Source organism: Hyperolius riggenbachi, chromosome 3, assembly GCF_040937935.1.
Source record: "Hyperolius riggenbachi isolate aHypRig1 chromosome 3, aHypRig1.pri, whole genome shotgun sequence".
In the NCBI taxonomy this organism is placed as follows: Eukaryota; Metazoa; Chordata; class Amphibia; order Anura; family Hyperoliidae; genus Hyperolius; species Hyperolius riggenbachi.
In genome coordinates, this window is record NC_090648.1 from 135,878,325 (window position 1) to 135,901,752 (window position 23,428).

Below are 23,428 nucleotides of genomic sequence, written 5' to 3' on the forward strand. Positions count from 1 at the left end.
TAAATGGCAGATGAGGATCTGGCAAACGTGGCCGTTGGCCTGATGAAAGAAATGCTGATGCTTTAATAGGAAAAATGTGTTTCTAGTATTAACTATTAAATGCAGCCGTTATCTGATACATTTACAGAAAAAAAATACATTTGATTGCTTTTAAATCACTTTATAACCACAAAATAATGGCTTAAAATATGTAGATAAGATAAAAGGGGATGCTGGCTCAGTCCTATATCATACACCAGCTAAAAACAGCACACTATTTGTTTGATAATAAACAACTGCTAGAGTTCATTTTATTATTAAGATAATTAGACGCTGCAGATCTGCTATACGAAATACATGGTTGTGTACAGCTCTACTTGCTATTTGCTGGAGATGTGTGCAGCCATTGCCTGGGTTATATCACACTGAAGCTGGGGAAACTTTACACTTTGGGGCCTAGCTATAAAGATGTGGTGACCATACCGGAAATACAATAAAATGGAGATGTGCGGCTCCACTTGCTTAAAGAGGAACTGTAGTGAAAATAACATGAATAAAGTTGCTTATTGTTTACAATATTAATTTCTAGATTATTTAGTCAGTGTTTGTCCATTGTAAAATCTTTCCTCTCCCTGATTTACATTCTGAAATGTATCACTGGTGGTGACATATTTAATCCTACCAGGTGATCTGTACAGAATGTTTGTTACTGAGCATTCTATGCACAGTGAGAGATATTGCTTATTCCCACAATGCAATAAGGTTCACAGACAGCAAACTGTCAGGACCATGGTCATGACATCACACTGTTGGAGGAGTTTCTCCACAATATCAGCCATATAGACCTCCATGATTATCTATTCAAGAAAAGGTAAAGATTTCTCATGGGAAAGGGGGCATCAGCTACTTGTTGGGATGAAGTTCACTCCCTGATTTAAATTCCTCTGTAAATGGTATAGCTGTGTGTGACTGGTAGGTGCATTCACACGGAACTCGTTCCATTGTAACATAATGCTGCCTGTCATCTCACTGCCCATGCAACTCTATGGACCTGTCCACATCTCTGCATTTTAATGGATCATGTTATTCTAAGGCCCAGTGCACACCGAGCGGTTTTTTATGCGATTCGCCGGCCGCATCCGCCTGTCAAACCGCTCGGTTAATGTATCTCAATGAGATGGTGCACACCGGCGGTTTGAGGATTGTAGCAAACCGCAAACGTGCCTCCTGCTGCACGTTTGCGGTTTGCAGAAGCGTTTCTGCCTCAATGTAAAGGATAGGAAAAACGCAAACCATTCTGAAAAACGCTACTTCAGAGCAGTTTGCCAGGCGTTTTTGTTACAGAAGCTGTTCAGTAACAGCTTTTACTGTAACTATTTGTGTAATCTGCTACACAAAAACGCAGCCAAAACCGCTAGGCATGTTTAGAAATCCGCTCTAAACATGCCTAGAATCACTCTGAAATCTGCTTCCAAAACTGCTAGCGTTTTGCAGATCTGCTAGCGGTTTTGGTGTGCACTGGGCCTGTCTCACTGTATGCAGGCTTTGAATTAACTTGTATGGTATAACACGCACAGTATCTATTCCAGTTCACACACATTATAACAGGTGCAATGCACACAGTGTGAATACAGCATTACTTCTCCACAGAAGAAAAAGTAGTGGTATGTTAGCCATTATCTTCCTCTCCATAGGCATAGTGAGAACTACTTCGTAAAGTAGTGATCCACAGAAAATTGCAGAGCAGGCTGTTTACAACAAACACCTCTGTTCTCTACTTTAGCCTACTGCATTCTCCATTCTAAAAATGGCAACAATATTTGGTGATTTATAAATATGGAAATCATCACCAAAACTTTCTGCCTTAAATAACAAGAGTGGCAACTACTAAAAAGTGGTATAAAATGAAAGTAGTAATTATAAACACAGCAATCTGAGATTGTAAACACGCAAGGGCAGGGGCGTCCTCCTATTGTTCCTTTTTTTGCTGTAATTTATCATATGTGTATCAATCTATTCTTAGTGGTATCTCAAACCAAGTATCTACTATGTATATATTTGTACTTGTTGCTGGATGTCATGTGTTTTGAACTTCTGGTGTATCTATGGTCACCAATATTTTCTGTGTACTATGTACAGCGCTACAGAAGATGTTGCCACTATATATATATAAAAGTGTGAAAACACTGGCATACTGTCAGTTTTGCAGGGTCCCCAGTAATTTGTGCTACATCAGAGTATTGTAAATCACACCTAAGTACATGCAATACACAGTGGCCTAGCAATAGGGTGTGCAAAGGTAGCGACCGCATCGGGGCCCTTGGGCCAGACGGGCCCCAAAGGGTCCACCCTCTATCACAGTATTAGCTTTCTATTGGTCCTGTGCTGGTAATAATCACTTCTATAGATGCTTTTAATACTATTAATCATTAATACACGGTTTCCCCATCCCCTTCTTGCATCTCTGACACTGTAATTGCCATTGGCAAGTTTTGGTGCGCCATATCAATTGCTATGTACAGTATAGAGTGCTTGGGGGGCCCCATGTAAAACTTGCATCGGGGCCCACGGTTCCTTAGCTACGCCACATGTATTTATGCAGCTCTGTACATCAGATTTACACAGGGCAATTAAAGCAGAAAGAGGTGCAGGAATTTACTTCCACAGCCTTCCCCACTGCGTGGGTTGGGAAATAGGAAATATATACTATATTCTGACAAAATAAATGCAGACCCCACGTTTTCATAGCATCGCCTTCCAGCTTTCATATCCGACTGCTGTCTTCACTGAGCCCTATCATATGGTGCATTGCGCCACCTACTGGTGACTGAGCAGACTGCAGCCAGCTTGCCAGGATCGCCCATCACCAAGATGTCTGCGGCCTGCGTCGCCTGGAATGATGACGTCCATAGAAGCGACACCAGGAAGCGGCAGATGCAGGTGGAAGAAGAGAAAGAAGATTAGGATCAAACAGATTAGCAGAGTCCGAGAGGGGAGCGGTGCAGCAGGTGAGGGGAAGCCTGGCTGGCCCGGGGCTGCTGGACTCTATTGTGGGGGAAATGCCCCCTAGTTATGTGTGTGAATGAGATAAATAAGTCATGCAGCTGTTGCTGCCATAGTATATACATATATGCAGGCTGTACAGGAAGCATCATTCGCATTAAGGTCCTTCTGTGTGTGTATATGTTTTTTTAATTGTATTCATATTTAGTCTTCCTTTTATACATAGTAACTTTGCAGGTGCTGTGAAGTTTCAGGTCCCAGCATGCCTTTGGCTGCAATTATCTGTACCTAATTCGTTACAAAGTATAGTGTTTGATAGTGTATTCGAAATAGGGGTTATCTTGGCAGCTTTTCATCTGTCAAATCATACTTAAAGAGGAACTGTAGTGAAAATAACAATGCATAAAAATGCTTATTTTTTTTTACAATATTATTTGGTTCTTTTCCGTTAGCCGGGCGCAAGTGTAATAGGGCAAAGTAATGTGTTCTGTGAGCCCGTTAGCTGCCCGTAACTTTAATAGGGCAGTATAACAGATAAAGCCGCCGGCTTCGGCTCTGCCTCCTCTCCTCCCCCTGCCTCTCACCTATAGAACACTGGCAGCCGGGGGACACACCTAGAGTCGTTTGTTGCTGCAGGCAATCCTGCCGGTGTCTCTTTCAGAGCGGGTACTGGCAGAAGCAATGTCTGCAGCCTCCCCGCTCTCCTTGTTTCTTGCGACAAACGACTCTCGGGGACACGCGTGTCCCCCCGCTGCCAGTGTTCTATAGGAGAGAGGCAGGGGGAGGAGAGGAGGCAGAGCCGAAGCCGGCTGCTCATGGAACACATTACTTTGCCCTATTACACTTGCACCCGGCTAACGGAAAAGTACCTATTATTTTATAGATTATTCAATAAGTGTTTGCTCATTGTAAAATCTTTCCTCACCCTGATTTACATTGTGAAATGTATCACTGGTGGTGACCGCTTTAGTTCTGCCAGGAAATCTGTGCAGAATGTTTGTTTAGAGAGTTCTGTTTACAGAGAGATAATGCTTGCTTGGCAGTTGGAAGAATCTGTTATTTCCTACAATGCAGTGGGGTTCACAGACAGAAAACTGTCAGGACCATGGTCATGACATCACACAGTGGGAGGGGTTTCACCACAATATTAGACAGACCTTATGTATTCGAAAAAAAGGTAGACATTTCCTGTAGGAAAGGGGGTATCTGCTACTGACTGGGGTGAATCTTGGGTTAATGTTCCTTTTTAAAGTGAACCTAAAGTCAGGGGAAAAAATGAGATTTACTCACCCGGGGCTTCCCTCAGCCCCCTGCAGCCGATCGGTGCCCTCGCAGCTCCGCTCCGATCATCCAGGACCCGCCGGGAGGCCGCAATAGCAGCATAGGGGGCGATATACAGGCTGGAAACGCGAAGAATCACTCGCGTTCCCATGCCTGTCGGCCGGTGACGGCCAAACCGGACGTGTTCGCCGGCGGGTCCTGGACCATCGGAGCGGAGCTGCGAGGGCACTGATCGGCTGCAGGGGGCTGAGGAAAGCCCCGGGTGAGTAAATCTAATTTTTTCCCCTGACTTTAGGTTCACTTTAAGGTGTTCATTAAAGAAACTATTTTCCAGGCAAATGGTCATCGTATTCAATTGTGATACTAATCGAAAACGATCATTTAAGCCCACTTATTTCTGCCAAGATAACACCTAAGCACTGTGGAGACACAACACCTTATTTTGTTAAAGCAAGCCTGCATCATAATTGATGCAACTCTGCAGTGGCTGTCAGTGAAGGGTACAGTCTCGCCAAGATACACAAATTTCCACACATAGGGGTGTATGCATTAAACTGTGTTAGGCCTGAAACCCACTAGGAGTGTTTTTCTGAGCGCTTTAAGATTTGAAAAGCTCTTGCTAATGTACTGCTATGGGTGTGATCCCTTTAGAGGGATGGGATTTTATACAAATCCCCCATAGCATTGCATTACTAAGAGTATTTCAAATCGCTAGCGCTTAGAAAGGGCTGCTAGTGGGTTTGAGCCCTTATGCAGAATCAGGGCTAGTGCACACCAAAATCGCAATTGCAATGGCTAGCGCTTAGGGATTGCAATTTTGTAAAGTGTTTTGCAAAGCGATTTTTGAATGAATGGGCATTTTTGCACATTCATTTATTCATGCTACACGCAGTGCCTTTTTGATTTTAAAAAAATCACAACGCTGCTGTGAAGACATCCTCATAAGGTTACAGTAGCCAATCGATTTTCAAACCACTGACGATTTGAAAGCGCTCTTGGTGTGCAACAGCCCACCTCTGATTAGAGATAGTAAGAGTCGACCAATGGGAACAGCTTGGTGAGGCAGGACTCTCCTTAAGGCCCTGTTCACACTGCACGCGTTGCTGTCCGGATTTCGACAACGCGTACAGGAGGCCGACATCAGACAGTGCATAGACTGCACTGTCTGATGTTCACACTGCATGCGTTCCGGACCAGTGCGGTCCGGGAACACATGCTGCACGCATTTTTTTACAAAAAAAAGCGTGGCTGATCCATTCACTTTCAGTGAATGGGATCAGCCGCACAACGCATAGAAATGCTGATGTTTGTTCGTACGTGTTGCGTTACGAACGCACGGCCATCTGCGTTTCATGATGTGAATGTGGCCTAAGGCTCGTACACATGTCCAGCATGCACATGACCAACACGACAAACCACACAACCTGACGAACCACACGAGGTGGTATGACCACACGCCTAGAGGGTTAAACAACCAACTCAATTAACATAATGCGCACGTAAGAGGAATGACGGACTACACATTCAAAAGAAGTACACACGCACCAACTGCATGATATCGGACCAACATAGAGCGACAGTTGGATCGGGCAAACCACCTGTTATCAGTTGCTCGTCAAGTTGTTTGCATGCATGCACATGCCTGATTATCGTCCAACTGACTAAAGTCAGATGATAATCAGGCTGCAGGTTGGTCCATGTGTACTTAGCGTAAGGGCCTGAGCACATGGCCGTGTTGCTGATAAAAGTTCAGCAACACACCTTGGTAAACAAAATGATTGCATAAAAATGTGAGTCAACGAAATATTTTTTTTTTAAAAGGGAATCTGAGATGGGGACATATAATAATAATAATAATAATAATAATAATAATAATAATGATGCTACCTGATCCGGGGGGCTGGGTGGATCAGGTAGCCGCCATCTCTGCTGCTCCTGTGGCCCACATCGCCTTACTTTCATTTCCGTGACCTCTGGGGTTACGTCACTGGAAGGAGAGCAAGCTGCTCTCTGTGTTCAGGGGGGTGGGGGAGCAGCCAGAGAGAGATAGCTGTCCAATGGTAGCTTTGGAAGGCCTCAGTGGGCATTTTGAGCAGGGAATCCCTTTCCTCCTTTCACCTCGAGATTAGCGACATTCATTGTCGCCAATTTTTTTATTTTTGGGGGGGGGGGGGGGATTATGGGGGGGTAGAGAGCAGTGTGGAGGGGAGGGGGTGGCACAGAGACATGTCATGAGACAGATGAAATATGTCTAGTCGTCGTCAGTCTAGTTGCGGTGCGCACACCTGGCCCAACCACTCCAGTGGTCAGGCACGCTCTGCACCTTCGCAGTTAGTACTGAGCAGGCGCAGTGATGGGACGTGGCTGGGTACACTGCAGCACGACTGACGGCAACCGGACATATTGTAAGACTGTAGAAGAACGGAACCACCCAGGAGGGCAATGAGAGAGGCAACGAAGCACATGGAGGTGGAGGGAGCCCCAGGTAAGTATAAATGCTGCATCTTCTAATGTCTCCGGTTTCCTTTACAGAATAATTAGTCACTATAATCACTATGTCTGGAATAAATACCCTGCATTCCCTGTTATGGCACTAGACCAATAAACAGTTAGGCCTCGTTCACATTACACGCTTTGCCGTCCGTATTTCGGCAATGCGTGTAGGAGACAGACACGCATGAACATCAGAAGTGAATGTCTGATGTTCACACTGCATGCGTTCCATACCAGTGCGGTGCGCAAATGCATGCTGCACACATTTTTTAGCAAAACACGCAGCTGACCCATTCACTACAGTGAATGGGATCAGTTATACAATGCATACATAGCTTGATTTGTGGATTCAATGTCTTGCCGATTCTATCGTAATGATCAAAAGATCGTTATGAATTATTTCCAGCTGAAATCTGGCACGCTGGAAAGATCTTGCTCAAAATGGCTCAATTGGGTACACGGCGATGGCTGCGTTCTTTTCCCCAATGGACCTGGTTAACCTCTGGCCAGTCTCTGCCCACTTAAAGTGTCTACCCCATGGATCCACGGTGAGTGTTGCAGGCTCACCTGTCCGTTGGTGCACCTCTTCCTGTGTTTGTGTCTTTTTTCATTGCCGTTCGGTGCCTGTACCATTTGACTCCTCATCATGTATGTAACATTAGTACATGCAGAAGGGTTACGCGGCAAGACCTCGGGAGTTGGAGCAATTTTTGGGTACTTGGAGTGGGGGGGATGCTCTGACTCCTAATGAACTTAAGCTGTAATTAAAAGAAAATATGACAATGTTTATATTTTTCACATAATAGTCATCATCTATGACTTCAAGCAGACAGACAGACAGACAGACAAATGACAGCGCTTAAGGCTGCACCTGCAATGTAAACCAACAGAGGCAATGCAGAGCCCCACTGGGGCTAAATACATGCCTTGAATGCAAAACAGGTGCAAATTATGTACTAATTGTAATCTAAAAATTTTGAATGTAGATTTGAAGCAATGAATGCAGCTAGCCACTAGTATACTTACATTCAATTTATACAGCGGGAGACATGGCAGCGCTTTCAAACAGTTATACCTGAATGATCAATCTGCATGGATGTGCAGAGCTCCAGTAACTGTAGCAGCCTTGAGCACTGTCATTTGTCTCTCTGTCTGCCTGCCTGTAGTGAGTGCTAGGTGTGTATGTTGTCCAGTTATTGGAGCTCTGCACATCCATGCAGATAGATCACTCAGGTATAACTTCTGTTTGAAAGCGCTGCCATGTCACCCGCTGTATAATCTATAACTTGTAATAGCAGAGCTTAGCCCTTAAACATGAAATAAACCAAGTTATTTGTGCTGCTGCAATAAAGCAGTCACCGTACTTTTAAAATCACATCTACCAGTACTTGATTGTATATCTAATGTGTACACAGAAATCTTTTATATATAATAAATAACATCTCTGCTGTAAGAATAAAGCCTGATGTGTAGCTGTCACTAGTAGCAATGGCTGAGGAGATGCAAATCTGTGTTGATGCAGGTTTATGCTAATTTTGTATGCAAATGTATGCACACAATTTGCTTATAAAATCTAATATACTGTTAAATTTGGGGTTGGTGACTACAAATTAAGTTACACAGTAGTACTATACTCTACATATGCACTCCCCACTGAGCTGTTGTGGATGGCCCTGAATTTTTCTATATCAGTTATAGAAAAGGTAGAGGCCTTTTTCTGCAAGGTGGCAGGGCTACACGCTGGAACCCCACTGATATGGAGCTCCGGAGAATTTTATTTTACCAACAACCTACTGGGGCCTTCACGTTGACAGTGACAGGCCAGGATGGCTGACGGGGTAGAGTGTCAGCTTCTTGGCCAGGAGATTTTTGTTCCCAAAAGATTCCATCTTATTATAGCTTCAAAATTCTGAAGCTTTGGCAGTGATGAAATGCCTTTTGTGTTACATACTTACAATCAGCGAGATTTTTATATGGAAATTTGAGGAGTTGGAGGAATCATAAACTGAGGCATTGGGTGATTTTTGTATGGACTGCACAGCACTGTATGGGGCACAGGCGCCCCCAGCAATGAAGAGAAGGTGTGGGACCCACGCTGCAGGCAGATAGGGGAGCTGCATCGCTTTCACACTCACCGCAGGCCTGGGGGTCACATTACCTGGGGGAAGGGAGGCTAGGTAGATTTCCAATAGATTTTATGCTGAAATTTATTGGAAATTGGTGTAAGCTCTCTGCTAATCAGCCTTCTTCAGACTAATTTCCATCATGCTGATTAGCTGAAAGCTTACTGTTTTTCTTTTAAGCTAGTGAATTAATAATATCATCCTGATTCAAAGCTATTTCCTTATACTGATAGCTAACATGGTACAATACTCTACTGCTATTGCATCACAGAAGGATCTATCGGATAAGTGAACTGGTGACTCTCCAATAACAAATCAACCAAGGAATTCCTATCTGTACCCCACATCGCTACTTTCAGTCTCCAGCAGATTTCAGCAGGTTGGGTTTCTGCGCTAGGCCTTGTGTAGCAGCTCATAAAATTCCCAGCAAGCTTTGCCAGTAGATACGATGTCAGCACAAACTGGAAGTGACTAGCTATGTATTTTCTCTTATGATTGTATGGCCTGCACACTTAGTAATTGGAATGGATGGTAGCAATCTGTATCCCTTGGTTATTTGTCATGCCATATAACATTTACACTGCGCCTTCACAACAGCTATGTGACATGACATTGAGTTATATTGAGTCACCTAGTGGTGATAAATCAGTTGCCTGATTCATTTGTTAGATGATCAATAGGACCTGACGCCTCCCTTATTGATTTTGGAGTTCTCTCAGCATATAGCAATAACAAAAGCTTGTGTAAAGGTTTGATGTGGCGCAGCTCAAACGAAGCATGGTAATTCCATGTAAACAAGCCCTGCTTTCAGGAATCAGTTCCATAAAATGTAATTATGAGATTTTTTTTATTCTTAGAAAGTGTTCTGCAGGATCTTATGCTTGTGTTTACCTGCATGCAGTCTGTATAAATTGTTCCTTTTTGATTCTTTTCTATTCTGAAGTTGGGCAAATGCAACTAGTCTAGTTGTCAATGTTGTTACGTTCGGAATATGGTGGTTTTCCCTCAGCTGCTGGTGGCCATCAGGTTACCTCTGCCTGCTGTCAGGCTACAAAAACACCTTAGAAATATCGCACAAAATAATCCCTTATGAAGCTTTTAGATAGAAATCCAGTGGTCTCCTCACCAGAGATTGGCCTCTCCATTTCATAGAACAGATCAAGCTAAACAGTTTGAAACTGAGCAGCATCTCTGTACTGCAATTGCTCCTTAAATTTCACTTAAAGGACAACTGTAGCAAGAAGGCTATGGAGGCTGCCATATTTATGTCCTCTTAAGCAATTCCAGCTGCCTGATATCCGGCTAATCTTTTGCCTCTAATACTTTTTAGCATTAGACTGAACAAGCATATGCAGATCAGGTTTTTCTGGCATTCTTGTCAGATTGAACGATTAGCTGCATGCTTGTTTCTGGTGTTGTGCAGACACTACTGCTGCAAAATAGATCAGCGGGGCTGCCAGGCAACTGGTATTGCTTAAAAGGAAATAAATATGGCAGCCTCCATCAGGGCTGTGGAGTCGTAGTTGAGGTCAAGGAGTCGGAGCAATTTTGGGTACCTGGAGTCAGTTGGAGTCGGTGCTTTCATAAACTGAGGAGTCGGGAGTTGGATGATTTTTGTACCAAATCCACAGCCCTGGTAAATATTAAACTAAGGAGTCGAAGTCGAGGAGTCGGAACTATTTTGGGTACCTGGAGTTGGTGGATTCATAAACTGAGGAGTCGGATGATTTTTTTTTTACCGACTCCACAGTCCTGGCCTCCATAGCCCAGTTGCTACAGTTGAGCTTTAAAACAAGAATAGTTGTTGTGAATTTGAACACAAGGAAGGTCCGCACCAATCCACCGCAAATCCTCTTTATTGTCTGGACATATCCAAAATTAAAACATCATATCTCAAGCTGACATGTTTCGGACCCGTTAGTCCTTAATCATAGCTTGATTGTTGATCCATTCCAAGGTGTGTAGATGGCTTGGGCAAAGGAGTTAAGGTGACCACAGCATCTGTCTCACTATTGCTGCTAATGCTACATGCATATCTCACACACAAAAGAAAGTATATAGAGAGTGTAGCATTGTGTCTGTGCAGAATGTGGAGTTCTGTCTTACCCATTGTGTTCCTGTTGACAGAACTCTGAGGATGTCCCATATTGGAGCTCTAGCTGCCCTCGGGGTTGCTTTCACTGCAGCTTCTCTGTTCTCGGCCATCCACAAAATTGAGGAAGGACACATAGGCGTTTACTACAGGTAACTGATGAATCCCCTTTCTGTGTATATATTACTTTTTTCACAGCTAGAAGTTGAACAGTTACAATTCTAATCTCTGTTGGTTCTAAATATCTTACTAAATAATTCTTCCACTGAGTTTTTCATCTTTTGTGTACTTGGGACAAAAATGATTGAAGAGCACCTCATCACCTAGTCATATGAAATCTGGTAAGGTGAGACCTTCAAGAGAACCCAAGTCGGTGTTCAAAAAATTTAAATAAATCATACTACGTAATGCAGCTCGTCTTCCGTATCTCATCACGTCGATTTAGACCATTCGTCCATCGGGAGCAGAAAAGAAAAAGCCAACAATTTTCAAGATGGCCGTGACCCCAGAAGTACTTTAGGGTCACAGCTCACCCCCGAGAAGCAGGGAAGGGGGGTTCTGAAGCCTGAGTAGGGGTTTTTAAATGAGTCTCTGTCCTGCAAAGGAAGCATCTTCCAGGGCAAAGCTGCAGCTTCTGGGGGGATTCCAGGAAACAGAAGAAAGGACACAGAGGTAAGTCATTAACAAACTAACATGCCTCTGTATTTACTAAAAAAAACAAAACGTGCAATTCAGCCGCCAGCAATAGCTGAATTGCTTCTCTCCACTGCACACATGGCAGCCTGGAGGAGGAGTAGTAATTATTGCTGCTGGTAAACTTGCTATAGCAAGGTGTCAGTTTTTCAGCTTCACCCTGCGCCCAAATGTCCCTGCACGCTTTTTGCTCGTATGCACTTTAGGTAGGAACTGATAACTGCCTGCCGAGAACACCTCACTACATCTGCTGTTTGGGAAATGCTCTGATCCAGTCCTCCAGCCATCTTAATTTGGTCCTTGTTCCTGAGATCTCTTTGCTTGCGCATTTTCCCGTTTTTCAACATACCACTTACAAGAACTGACTGTTTTCTTCTTTCCCAGTATATCCTGCTCTTTGTCGGTGCTTCTGTAATACAGATAATCACTGGAATTCACTGCTCCTGTCAGTGGTGTTAATATTGTGGCTGATCATTGCTCATGTCCATTATCTCATTAGTGCAGGTGAGGTTTTATGGCAGTCTTCCCTTTACACTCCAGCAAACCTTGTACAAACAAAGCAGTATGGTAATTAATGTACAAACTCCTATTCTCTTTCAGTTAACTCTTTCTGCTGATGTGCTGAAGTGACAAAAGTATTTGAAGCTAAAATGCAGTAGGTTTTACCCAGTTCTGTGCTTAGTGCTATCATCGGCAATAAGAATGCAACTCCCATGGTGGGGGAGGGGGGGCGCAGGGTAGGCAGTAGACATCAGCTACTGCTAATTCTTGGTTGAAAGATGGCTCAATGAAAAGTTGGCAACCAATGTATTTTCCAGCACAACAAAAAATCTATGCTAAGGTAAAGGAAACGTCCGTATACTCTGAATGCTAAAAGCTGGTATTCTTTATTGAAGGTACATCAACCCAAAAGACATAATCATTCACAGGATCAGCTGATGCATGTCAGGCTTATAATGCACCCCTATTGTTCATGTGAGACGCATGCACAAATATTGGATCGCAAACTGCCATTAGTGCAAGCACACCTGTGCAGCAGCTCACATGAGTGAACATCCCCATACAACATGCATATGCCTGCTACCAATGCCACGCGCATGCTCCTTTGTTGAAGTGTGAACAGACACTGTGGGTCACATAATTTGTAAATGTGGTCATTTGTTGGGAATCATTAGTACACAGCAATGTTAACCGTATATGTGCTTCGCTTAGTTGAAGATGCAGGTAAGGTCACATTTATTTGAAGCTTGCATTAAAGTAAACCTGTAATTCTCTAGGGAAAGAAATGGAGATACTTACCTATGGTTCTTCTAGAGGCTTCCCACATGCTTCTCCTGATGGATGCCGGGACCCCCTAATCCCCTCCTGTCTTTTAACAAACGTGGTTGCACAGTGCAGGATGCCACACCTCTGCGCAGTAGCACAGAGTTGTTTGCACTTGGCGGAACTAGCTGAGCCTGAGTGGCTCCATACTATTGAGCGGACACGACTTGTCCTGCGCTGTGCAGCCCCGCTTGTCCATGGATGGGAGCACAGCCATGCACACCCTTCAATAAACTTTAATTGAGGTGGTTCAAGGGCTCCAGCACTGGAACAGTGATGTGGAGAGGGATTATTCAGAGGCTGCTCTCTACTGAGGGAAGTACCCATTTAGGGCACTTTTTTTTTTTTTTCCTGCTGGAAAACTTTAAAGGATACACGAGCCAAAAATAATAAATACTGATCTTCTTGCCTGGGGCTTCCTCCAGCCCCTTGCAGACTCGCCGCAGCTCCGCGTGCAGTCACTCTTCTGGGGTCCCCTCCATTGTGGCTGCCAGTACTACTGCGCCTGCACAGAATGCTCCTGGCCACGTGAGCGTGCCCACGAGTGGTACATGTGCAGAAGCTGACAACCTGGCTCAGTTGGTGGCCACTGTGGAGAACACCCCAGAAGAGTGACTGCTAGCGGAGCTGCAGCTAGGTACACAGAGACTTCAAGGGGCTGGAGGAAGCCCCAGGTAAGTAGATCAGCATATATTATTTATGGCTCATGTATCCTTTTATGTATAGATTTTCTTTAAAGCGGTATCGTCACCATAAAAATCAATTTTCAACAGCAACTGGTCTGAGTGTATTAAGTGATAAAGATGCTAATCCTACATTCAAAACTTTCAAAACTTTTTCTGCTGTTATGATTTGGAGTTATCACATACTTAAGGAGCACTGGCCCTTTAGTAGTCGTGCCAAAGAATTGCATGCTGGGGGTTCTTTTTATCTATAATCTATTCCTCCTCTTCCCTTTATTTCCCTGCCAGCTTCTTATCTGAAACCTAATACCCTACTCACTTGTGTTTACCAGCAAGGCTGAGGCGACTCAGCGATTGGAGGAGACAAGAAAAAAAGTAAAGGGCAGAAATGACATCACGAGTTAGCCTTAACTGTGGGCAAAAGACATGGCCCCCACCAGGAACAGAATTCTCGTCATTTACTATATAACATTCACTGAAATCAAAACGTGGACAGTATAATACATGTGTTATGTAAGTAGATCAAGTATTTATCTACTTATATATGTGGGTTTTTTTTCCCTGGCATAGTATGGTTGATTCTACTGCTTTAAGATCTAGTGACCATCAGGTTTATGGAAACTTTATCTCATTTATCCTGAATGTCTTTCAGACTGGCTTTGTTATCGTGTATATTTCTAATTCATGCAATCAGTTTCTTGCGTCCGTGGGCTCTACAATAAATGCCGAAAAACACAAAAGTGAAACGGAGCTTTATAAATACAATCAACAAATAAAGTCCCATTGCAGCCAATGAAATAACACTGTAGCAACAAAAAGATGGGCAGCACCCAACCAGTAAAATCAGACCTGCTTCAGGTCCAGACCTCTTTGCCCAATGAGGTTCAGCAATAAAAGCCACAGGAACAGATGAAGCCACGCCCTCTTTTTAGATGTATTTCTTCAAAGCTCTTTTTTTTTTTTTTCAGAAGTAGCATAACGGCATAGTTACATTCCAGAAACCCAAAGTGACACAAAATGTACCGCTAGTCTAATTATATTCTCAAGGAAACTGGAGAACCAATCAGTAACAGTGGGGCTGTATGAGACAATCAATAAACCAGATACCATCCTTGGTGGTTACTTGAAAACGCTACCTAATTTTTGCGGTTTTCGCGAATATAATATTGTGTTTCACTTCCTGATTATCTGTTTGCGTTCCATTGTGTGTGTGTGCGTATATATTATTATAGGCATATTTTTATTCGCCTTCAATTGGTTGTGTTCCACATTCCTTTTTTTCCGCGCCACTCTCTTTGGTGATTAAGCCGCTGTTATGCGGCTTAAGCCTGCGTTCATCAGTATCAGCTTTGTGCTTATTGGGTGACACAGACTTTAAATGTATGCATAGCCTTTAATTGTCGGCAATGTGTTTATTGGTAGTAAGTGTGTTAGCAGCAATCCCCTTTGGTTTACACCACTCGTGGTGCTGATTTGGTAAGCTGTTTTCTTCCAGTTCCCCATCAGGTCCGCTGGTTGGTTCCACCTCTTGTAGTGATGTCTGGTCTGGTTTATTGATTGGCTCACACAACCCTCGCTGTTGTTACTGATTGGTTCTCCAGTTTTCTGGAGAATATAAATAGCAGACTAGCGGTACATTTTCTTTCAGAAGCTATGCAGGCTTGAGCAAGAAGGGCTGACCCCTACTAAACGTCACTTTGAATGCTGGGTCTCTAGAATTTAAAGAGAATCTGTACTTCTGACAATAAAAAGCATACCATTCTATTCATTATGTTCTCCTGGGCCCCTCTGTGCTGTTTCTGCCACTCCCTGCTGCGATCCTGGCTTGTAATTGCCAGTTTTAGGCAGTGTTTACAAACAAAAGACATGGCTGTTAAAAGCTTGTGATAGGCTCTGAGAAGCTCTGTTGTGACTCTCACAGAGCCTGCAGGGGGCGTGGAGAGGGTGTGTGTATAGTATAGTGTGTATCACAGCAGAGCAGCAGATTCCTGCCTGACCCCGAGAAAGCTGTTGGAGGAAAGAAGATTAGATTATATAACAGAGATAATACAGCCACTGTGCAACTAGGAAAGGCTGCAGTAAGACAGACCACATTAGAACAGGTATAGGAACATATAGGATAGAAGAAATAAGCAGAGATGTGGCGAACGGTTCCCGAACTGTTCGCCGGCGAACATCTCTAAATCCCTGGGGCTTTTACTACTTCCGGGTCGCTCTGACCCGGACTAGTACGCCTGCACTGCCCGGCGGAGCGCGTCCTAGATCGAGCTCCTGTTGCCGGGCACTTTCTACGCATGTGTGTGACGTCATAAACGACGTCACGCTCATGCGCAGAGAGTGCCCGGCAACAGGAGCACGATCTAGGACGCGCTCCGCCGGGCAGCGCAGGCGTACTACTCCGGGTCAGAGCGACCCGGAAGTAGTAAAAGCCTCAGAGATGTTCACCGGGCGAACAGTTCGCCACATCTCTAGAAATAAGGCTAAAAATTTTGTTACAGAGTCTCTTCTACTTCTTTCTAGACCGCGCCACGCCCATGGGCGTGGCGGCAGCCCCAGGACCGCCTAATGCCGATTGGCGTCTGTGAGAGTCACAACAGAGCTTCTCAGAGCCTATCACAAGCTTTTAACACGCCGATTGGCGGAAAGCTCTGGGGCTGCAGTTTGCAGCCCCAGAGACTTGACATAGTAAAAAATAATAAAAGAAAATAACAAATATTGATGAACTGGGGGGGTGATCAGACCCCACCAACAGAGAGCTCTGTTGGTGGAGGGAAAAGGGGGTGGGGGGTCACTCCTCTGCTGTGTTGTGCGGCCCTGCAGCTTGGCCTTAAAGCTGCAGTGGCCAATTACAGAAAAAACAGCCTGCTCTTTAGGGGGGTTTAGCACTGTAGTCCTCAAGTGGTTAACTATGCTGTTATGTTACATTTAAAAATAAAAGAGCTTTTAAGAAATGCATCTAAAAAGACAGTGCGTATTTATCTGTTCTTGTTGCTTTTATTTCTGCACCTCATTGGGCAAAGAGGTATGGACCTGAAGCACGTCTGATTTACTGGTTGGGTGCTGCCTATCCTATTGTTGCTACAATGTTGTTTCACTGGCTGGAATGGCAGCTTTTGCACATGTGCCGCTCGCAGGTACGCTCACGTGGCCGGGAGCATTCTGTGCAGGTGGAGTAGTACTGGCAGCTGCAATGGAGGTGACTCCAGAAGAGTGGCTGCCAGTGGAGCTGCAGCAAGGGACACAGAGACTTCAAGGGGCTGGAGGAAGCCCCAGGCAAGAAAGATGCATCTAAAAAGAGGGTGCGGGTGCATCTGTTCCTGTTGTTTCTAGTGAAATAACACTGTGCATTTTTTGGTGGACTGGTTCTATGATACTTGGATCAGCTCATCATAATCTCTTTTCTTTAATTTCCACGTTGACCTGGAACAAACAAAGTTCTATTTTATTAGCAGTCCGATGTCATGAGGAAAGAAGAATGAGATTTATTGCCCGGATATGGCAGGATATTGGCTCGGCTCCTCTCATTCTGCTTGGCACGGCATAGGACGTGTTGAAGAGGATGCTGTCATTCCGTGCCCTCATTTACATGTCCTCAAACAAGCTAAAATAACAGCAATGTCGCCAGAGAACCTGCACAGCCCTCTGTATATTAATTATTTAGTAGGTAGGACGTTTGCAGCAGGTTTGTAGATCATGTCTCTAATTAACTTGTTGTATCCACGTAAAGAATGGAGACTATTCAGCGAGTGCCGCTGATGAAAATATGAGTTAGTGTTACTTTACACTAATCCTTATAAAGGAAAACGTAATATTAATTATGAACATTTCACATTTGTCACTTGCAGTCAGCAGATAACACTTCAGCAATCCATTTCCTGGGTTTTAAGTAGGAGTTCAAAGAACCTTGTGGATAATAGGTCAATACTTGACGCTCCCTTACCAGTACAGCTGTTTCCTGATGATCCTTCTTCAGAAGGTCAGGACAGTGATAGATGGGACAAAGTTAGCAAGCAGTAGTGTGGCTGTATAGTGTAATGGTTAAGGGCTCTGCGTCTGACACAGGAGACCAGGGTTCGGGTCTCTGCTCTGCCTGTTCATTAAGCCAGCACCTATTCCGTAGGAGGCCTTAGGCAAGTCTCCCTAACACTGCTGCTGCCTATAGAGCGTGTCCTAGTAGCTGCAGCTCAAGCGCTTTGAGTCTGCCAGGAGAAAAATGCAATATAAATGTTATTTGTCTTTGTATTCCATAATGGCCATAGTGTTCTGAATCTTCCATTCACAGGAACTCTATGGAAGCAACAGTAGTGCCAGTGATTGACTGAGCTTCAAGAATGTCCAGCTCCAGTCCTCAAGGACCGCGGTCCTCACGTATTTTTAGAAGAGCTCAAATTAATGGATGGGACTGAATCTGGAAAGGTGTGGATCATCAAGTAGAACACGTGCCATTTCTGTCCATCCCTAAACGCTGGCATACATATGGCTCTTGAGGACTGCAGTTGCACATCCCTGACGGTCCTGTTTCCCAGACCTCATCTGACCAGAAAATAATCTGTCCCACTGCTGTTCACCTTACTTCAAATCTTAGAACAGGCTCTTCAGGAATTGATGAGTATAAACTTTTCTTCCCTCAAGCTGGTTATTATTTTTGCTGTAACAGTGGTTGAAAAAGAAAGTTGGGGAAAGTGAGATATATATATATATATGTATATAGAGATAGAGATAGATAGATATATCTTCGATTTCTTTCATCTGCGCTGCCATGCTAAATCCACTCCAGGATTTTGAGTCCTCCTTCAAATGGAAGCCAGGTGAGGAAAAGAGATCCACTCCAGGTGTTACTGTTCTCCCTGAGGAAGGTTTGGTCAGGTGGAAAATATAAAGCTAATCGGGTCAGTCTCAAAGCAGCCCTGATCTGGGAAGCACACATGTGCCAGACTACAGAGGTCATCTGAATATTGTGCTGTTTAGGTCGGGTTTCCACTAATGCCAGCCGTCTCTGAGATGGACCCTGGCACATGCAGATTACGCATCGGAATCCCTGTAGCCATGCCGTACACTGCCATGGGGATTCAGACGTGTTGTCCAGAATTCTGAAGCAGTGCTTCAGAATTTTTTCACGCGCACATTTTAGGAAGCAGCCTTTTGATTTCAAAAGGCTGGGATTATAAGTCTGCATTCAGGCGTGTGAATTCAGGCATAAACAGCCCCAGAAGTCTTGTTTATGCAGAGTGTTTCTGGGCAAGTAGTACTTGTCCTGTGTAGAGAGCATCTCCTATTCAAATTAATTAAAGCCCATTAAGTGGTTTATTTTTATATTTTGTTCTCAGTTTTCTGCACAAAGTGTAAATAATCTGTACAGCACAAATAAACTTGGTGTTGTTGAAATATAAGGACTGTTTCGTATGAAACTTGCTTGCGCCGTGCCTATCACAGAAAGCAAAACAACCGCGACCTATGCCCTCGTCACATTGAGCATAGTAAAACTTTTGCTGTGTATATTTTCATGTTTGTATAGGTTTTTATTGGACATTTGTTTCACAAGCAGGCCTGCTGTTTCCTCCTTATTGAGCAGATAATTTCTTTTTTTCTCTTACAGAGGAGGAGCGTTGCTGACCTCAACCAGTGGCCCTGGCTTCCATTTAATGCTGCCATTCATAACCTCTTTCAAGTCTGTGCAGGTATGTTTAGCTATACTATATCATTGACACTTAGGGCCCATTTTCACTGCATGTGTTTCATTCTGGTTTTCATAATGCATGTGGTTTTGAGATGACACATCTTATCTTAAAGGGTAGCCAAGGGGTAAAATAAATATTAAGCTTTACCTACTAGGGCAGGCATGGGCAAACTTGGCCCTCCAGCTGTTAAGGAACTACAAGTCCCACAATGCATTACAGGAGTCTGACAGCCACAGTCATGACTCATAAAGGCAAATTGTTCCGTAACAGCTGGAGGGCCGAGTTTGCCCATGCCTGCACTAGGGGCATCTTCTAGCCTCTAAACGTCTATCAGATTCAGGGGTTCAGCTTCGTTGTCCTCCACGGTGCCGTTAATCAGGGCTGTAGAGTAAAAAATCATCCGACTCCAGCTCCTCAGTTTATGAAACCACTGACTCCAACTTCAACTCCGACTCAAGGCACCCAAAATTGCTACGACTCCTTGACTCCAACTCTTACGCCACAGCCCTTGCAGGGCTATGGAGTGGGTATAAAAGTCAACAGACTCTGACTTCTCAGTTTATCAAACCACCAACTCCGACTCCACGTACCCAAAAATTGCTCCAACTCCACAGCCCTGGCTGTCATCTTTGTAACAATCTGAGCATGCCTGCCTTTTGTCTTTTGCGCTCCCCTGACCTGCAGAATTTTCACTTGAGCGTGGCTTGGCTATGGCCGTGGAGGGACGCAAGTAAGGAGAGCTCCGATACCCGCTCCTTCCCGCCTCTGATTTAGAGATAGAATTGACTACCCAACACCCGGAATCACGATGGGAGGAAAGGACAAGAAGGCTAAAGGCACAAGAGAAACCCCGAGGGCAGAGATAGCCACTTATTTCCGCCACACGAACAGACGCCAGAATGACGCAGCTCCGCCATCTTCGTCCAGATCGGAGAATCCAAAAGCCCAGCGTGACCGGACCTCTCCCACCCGTAAGTCTACACAATCTGCACCTATACAATCTTCCCCGGAGGGTTCAGAGGGTGAGGAGGAGGGCGAAGAGGGCGAAGAGGAACTAGATATAAAGGCCCTGTTACGCTCTATACCATCAAAGCGGGACTTTGAGGCCTTTGCCACTCGTATTGAAAACGCTTACAAACGAGACATAAAGGAGGTCAGAGAGGATGTACATGAACTCGGGGGCAGAGTAGATATACTAGAGAAGACTCAAGCCGCACTTATGGATAAGATTGAGGAGCTAGTTGATAAATCCAAAGCACAAGACCAGGCCTTACAGGAACACGTTTACAAAATGGATGACTTAGAGAATAGAGGCCGCAGGAATAATGTGCGTATCAGGGGATTGCCTGAAGCCACACATCAAGAAGATCTAATGGTATCAGTACAGGCAATTTTTAGACTCTTATTAGAAAAAGGAGATGACTTTCCGATTGTCCTTGACAGGGCTCACAGGGCTTTTGGAAAAGTACGCTCTAACTTAGCACGTGATGTGATCTGTCGCTTGCATTCATATACGCTAAAGGAGGAAATCATGGCCGCCGCACGAGACAAACAGTCAGTGGATTTTGATGGCGCCACTATCCTGTTTTTCCCTGATCTTTCCAGGTACACGCTGCAGCTACGTAGAGCAGCAAAACCACTGTTGGAAGCCATTAAATCAGCAGGAGGACTCTATTCCTGGGGCTTCCCATTTCGTATTCTAATAAAACTGGATGGCAAGTCTTTTGTTTTTCAAGGTATCCACGACCTGGACAAGGTAAAGGAATTTCTATCCAAAACTGACTTGAGTCTTCCAGACTGGCCCCAGGTGGAATCTGTCTCATCTCTACCTCAACAAGAACGTTGGCAAGTTGCAGGTTCTTCCAACAACCGACGCAGATCCCGAGCGGCATCCGAAGATGGGTGAACTGTATCTAATTCTGCTTTCTTATTTGAAATAGTCCTTTTCTTTTTTCTTATATTATAGTTCCTAATTATCACGTGTTTGCTCATTATGGAAAGCCTATGACAAAAAACGCTTTATTGTGCAGTATAATGGAGGACATAATAAGCTGCGCATACTATTTACAATGTTCTCCGTCCTACATTACTTTTTCTTTTCTTCACTATTATATGTGCTTCTTTAAGAGATAGCCTTTTTTCCTTCATCCTTCCCGTTCTGGGGGAGGTGATGGAGGACTAGGCACATTATGCAGAAGAATGGATACTGATGTTATGCATTACAACTACTCAAACTTTGCTGGTGGCTTGACTCCCCCCAAAAGTCGGTTGGGGAGTCACACAATGCAATGCACAATCACTCTTCTGGGAGTAGTTGCATATATTGTTATGCACAATGTTTATAGATTATTTTTATAGAGGTTTATTCTTAATACATATGATCAACATTATGATGGTTAATACGTTAGATAGGATGGTTCCGGGTGTTGGGTCATTTATAATGAATCACTAGCCTTCACCACGAGATATGCTCACAAGACCTTTTACATTGGCTTTTTAGTGGTGTTTATGTTTTTGATTTGTAGTGGGAGGGGGGGGGGCAGAGGAGTGACGGCCAGGCCTTCTACGTACCCCAACGATGGAGGGGCGGTCGAACAAGTCGATAGTAGACCGTGTTTGCTATTTGGCTTTTTGTACTGGATCCCACTTTTGTGAGATGCCAATACAACAGGGGGGGGTGGATGGGTTTTTGGGCAGCTGGACAGCTGTGTGGGATGGGGGGTGGGATACTCTCTCTTTCGTTGGTTCAGGTATTTAGCCTAATTTTTATTTTCCCTTATATAGGACAATGACACTCAAGATATGTTCACTTAATGTGAATGGCTTTAATGAGCCATCTAAGCGATCCCATATTCTGTATCAATGCCATAAGGAGAAAGCAAAAATTATATTTTTACAGGAAACCCACTTTTTAAATGACAAGGCCCCTGATTTAAGCCACAACAGATATTACCCTAAATGGATATGTAGCAACTTTCCCGGTGGTAAGTCTAGAGGCACAGCTATTGCATTTCACAGAACAGCTGAGGTTGAAATTATAGATAGCAAATTAGACAAACAGGGTAGATTCACCTTTACTAAAATAACCTTAGGTGGTAATAAATTTACGCTTGCATGTATATACCTACCAAATTCTGACCAGGTTAATGCACTCTGTTCCATTTTAAACCAGCTTGATATCTATAGTGAAGGCAGGCTTATCATAGGCGGTGACTTAAATTTGACGCTAGACCCCTCAATAGATACTTCTAGGGGAACCTCTCATATCTCCATTAGGAAGATAAAACCCCTCAGGAAACTATTATTTGAGTTACAATTAGTAGACATCTGGAGAATCCTTAATCCAGGTGTTAAAGATTTCACCTTTTTCTCAAACCCACATCACAGTTATAGTCGAATAGATGTATTTTTGATATCTCACTCATTGTTATCCTGGGAAGCAAGCTCTAGAATAGGCAACCAACTATGGTCTGATCATTCACCCATCTTCCTTAAATTCAAAATTCCTGAAGTAAAACCTACCACTTTTAACTGGAAATTAAATAACTCCTTGTTATCTGATACAGAATATGGTCCTCGCATAGCTAGAGCATTGCAAGACTATATCACTTCCAACACGCAAACAGAAGAGGTGTCACCGGTTTCAATATGGTTTGCACATAAATGCGTGATGAGAGGTGCATTTATTCAAATGGGCACTAAAAAGAAAAAAGAAAAAGCTTCACAGGTTCTTTCTTTATTAGCCGAAATTCACAGATTAGAGTTATTACATAAATCATCTTTGAGCTCACAGATACTGAGCGATCTACAGAATACCAGGGAGAAACTAAAACATCTGTTGGAACTTGGAAGATTACATAACTTGATGCGATATAAAGGCCAACTATATGAACATTCGAATAAATGCAGCCGTCTCTTAGCACGCTCTTTGAGGCAAAAAAGAGCATCTACATTTATTCCTTCTATTCTGAATTTTCAAAACCAAAAAGTATATAAGTCAGAACAGATTGCGAAAGTGTTCCATTCCTACTACTCAAAATTATACAACCTGAATATAGACAATCCCCCTACAGCACTAAT

At 43.9% G+C, this 23,428-nt stretch overlaps 1 protein-coding gene across 1 annotated transcript in view; it reads left to right on the forward strand.

Moving 5' to 3' along the window:
• The first annotated feature begins 2,861 nt into the window (after positions 1-2,861).
• ERLIN2 (ER lipid raft associated 2) overlaps positions 2,862-23,428 on the forward strand; it is a 48,792-nt gene continuing 28,225 nt past the window's right edge. The window contains exons 1-3 of the mRNA XM_068274959.1: positions 2,862-2,987; positions 11,007-11,123; positions 19,267-19,348. Of these exons, the coding sequence (XP_068131060.1) occupies positions 11,017-11,123; positions 19,267-19,348 (189 nt within the window). The 5' untranslated portion in view covers positions 2,862-2,987; positions 11,007-11,016. The remainder of the gene's footprint in view (positions 2,988-11,006; positions 11,124-19,266; positions 19,349-23,428) is intronic.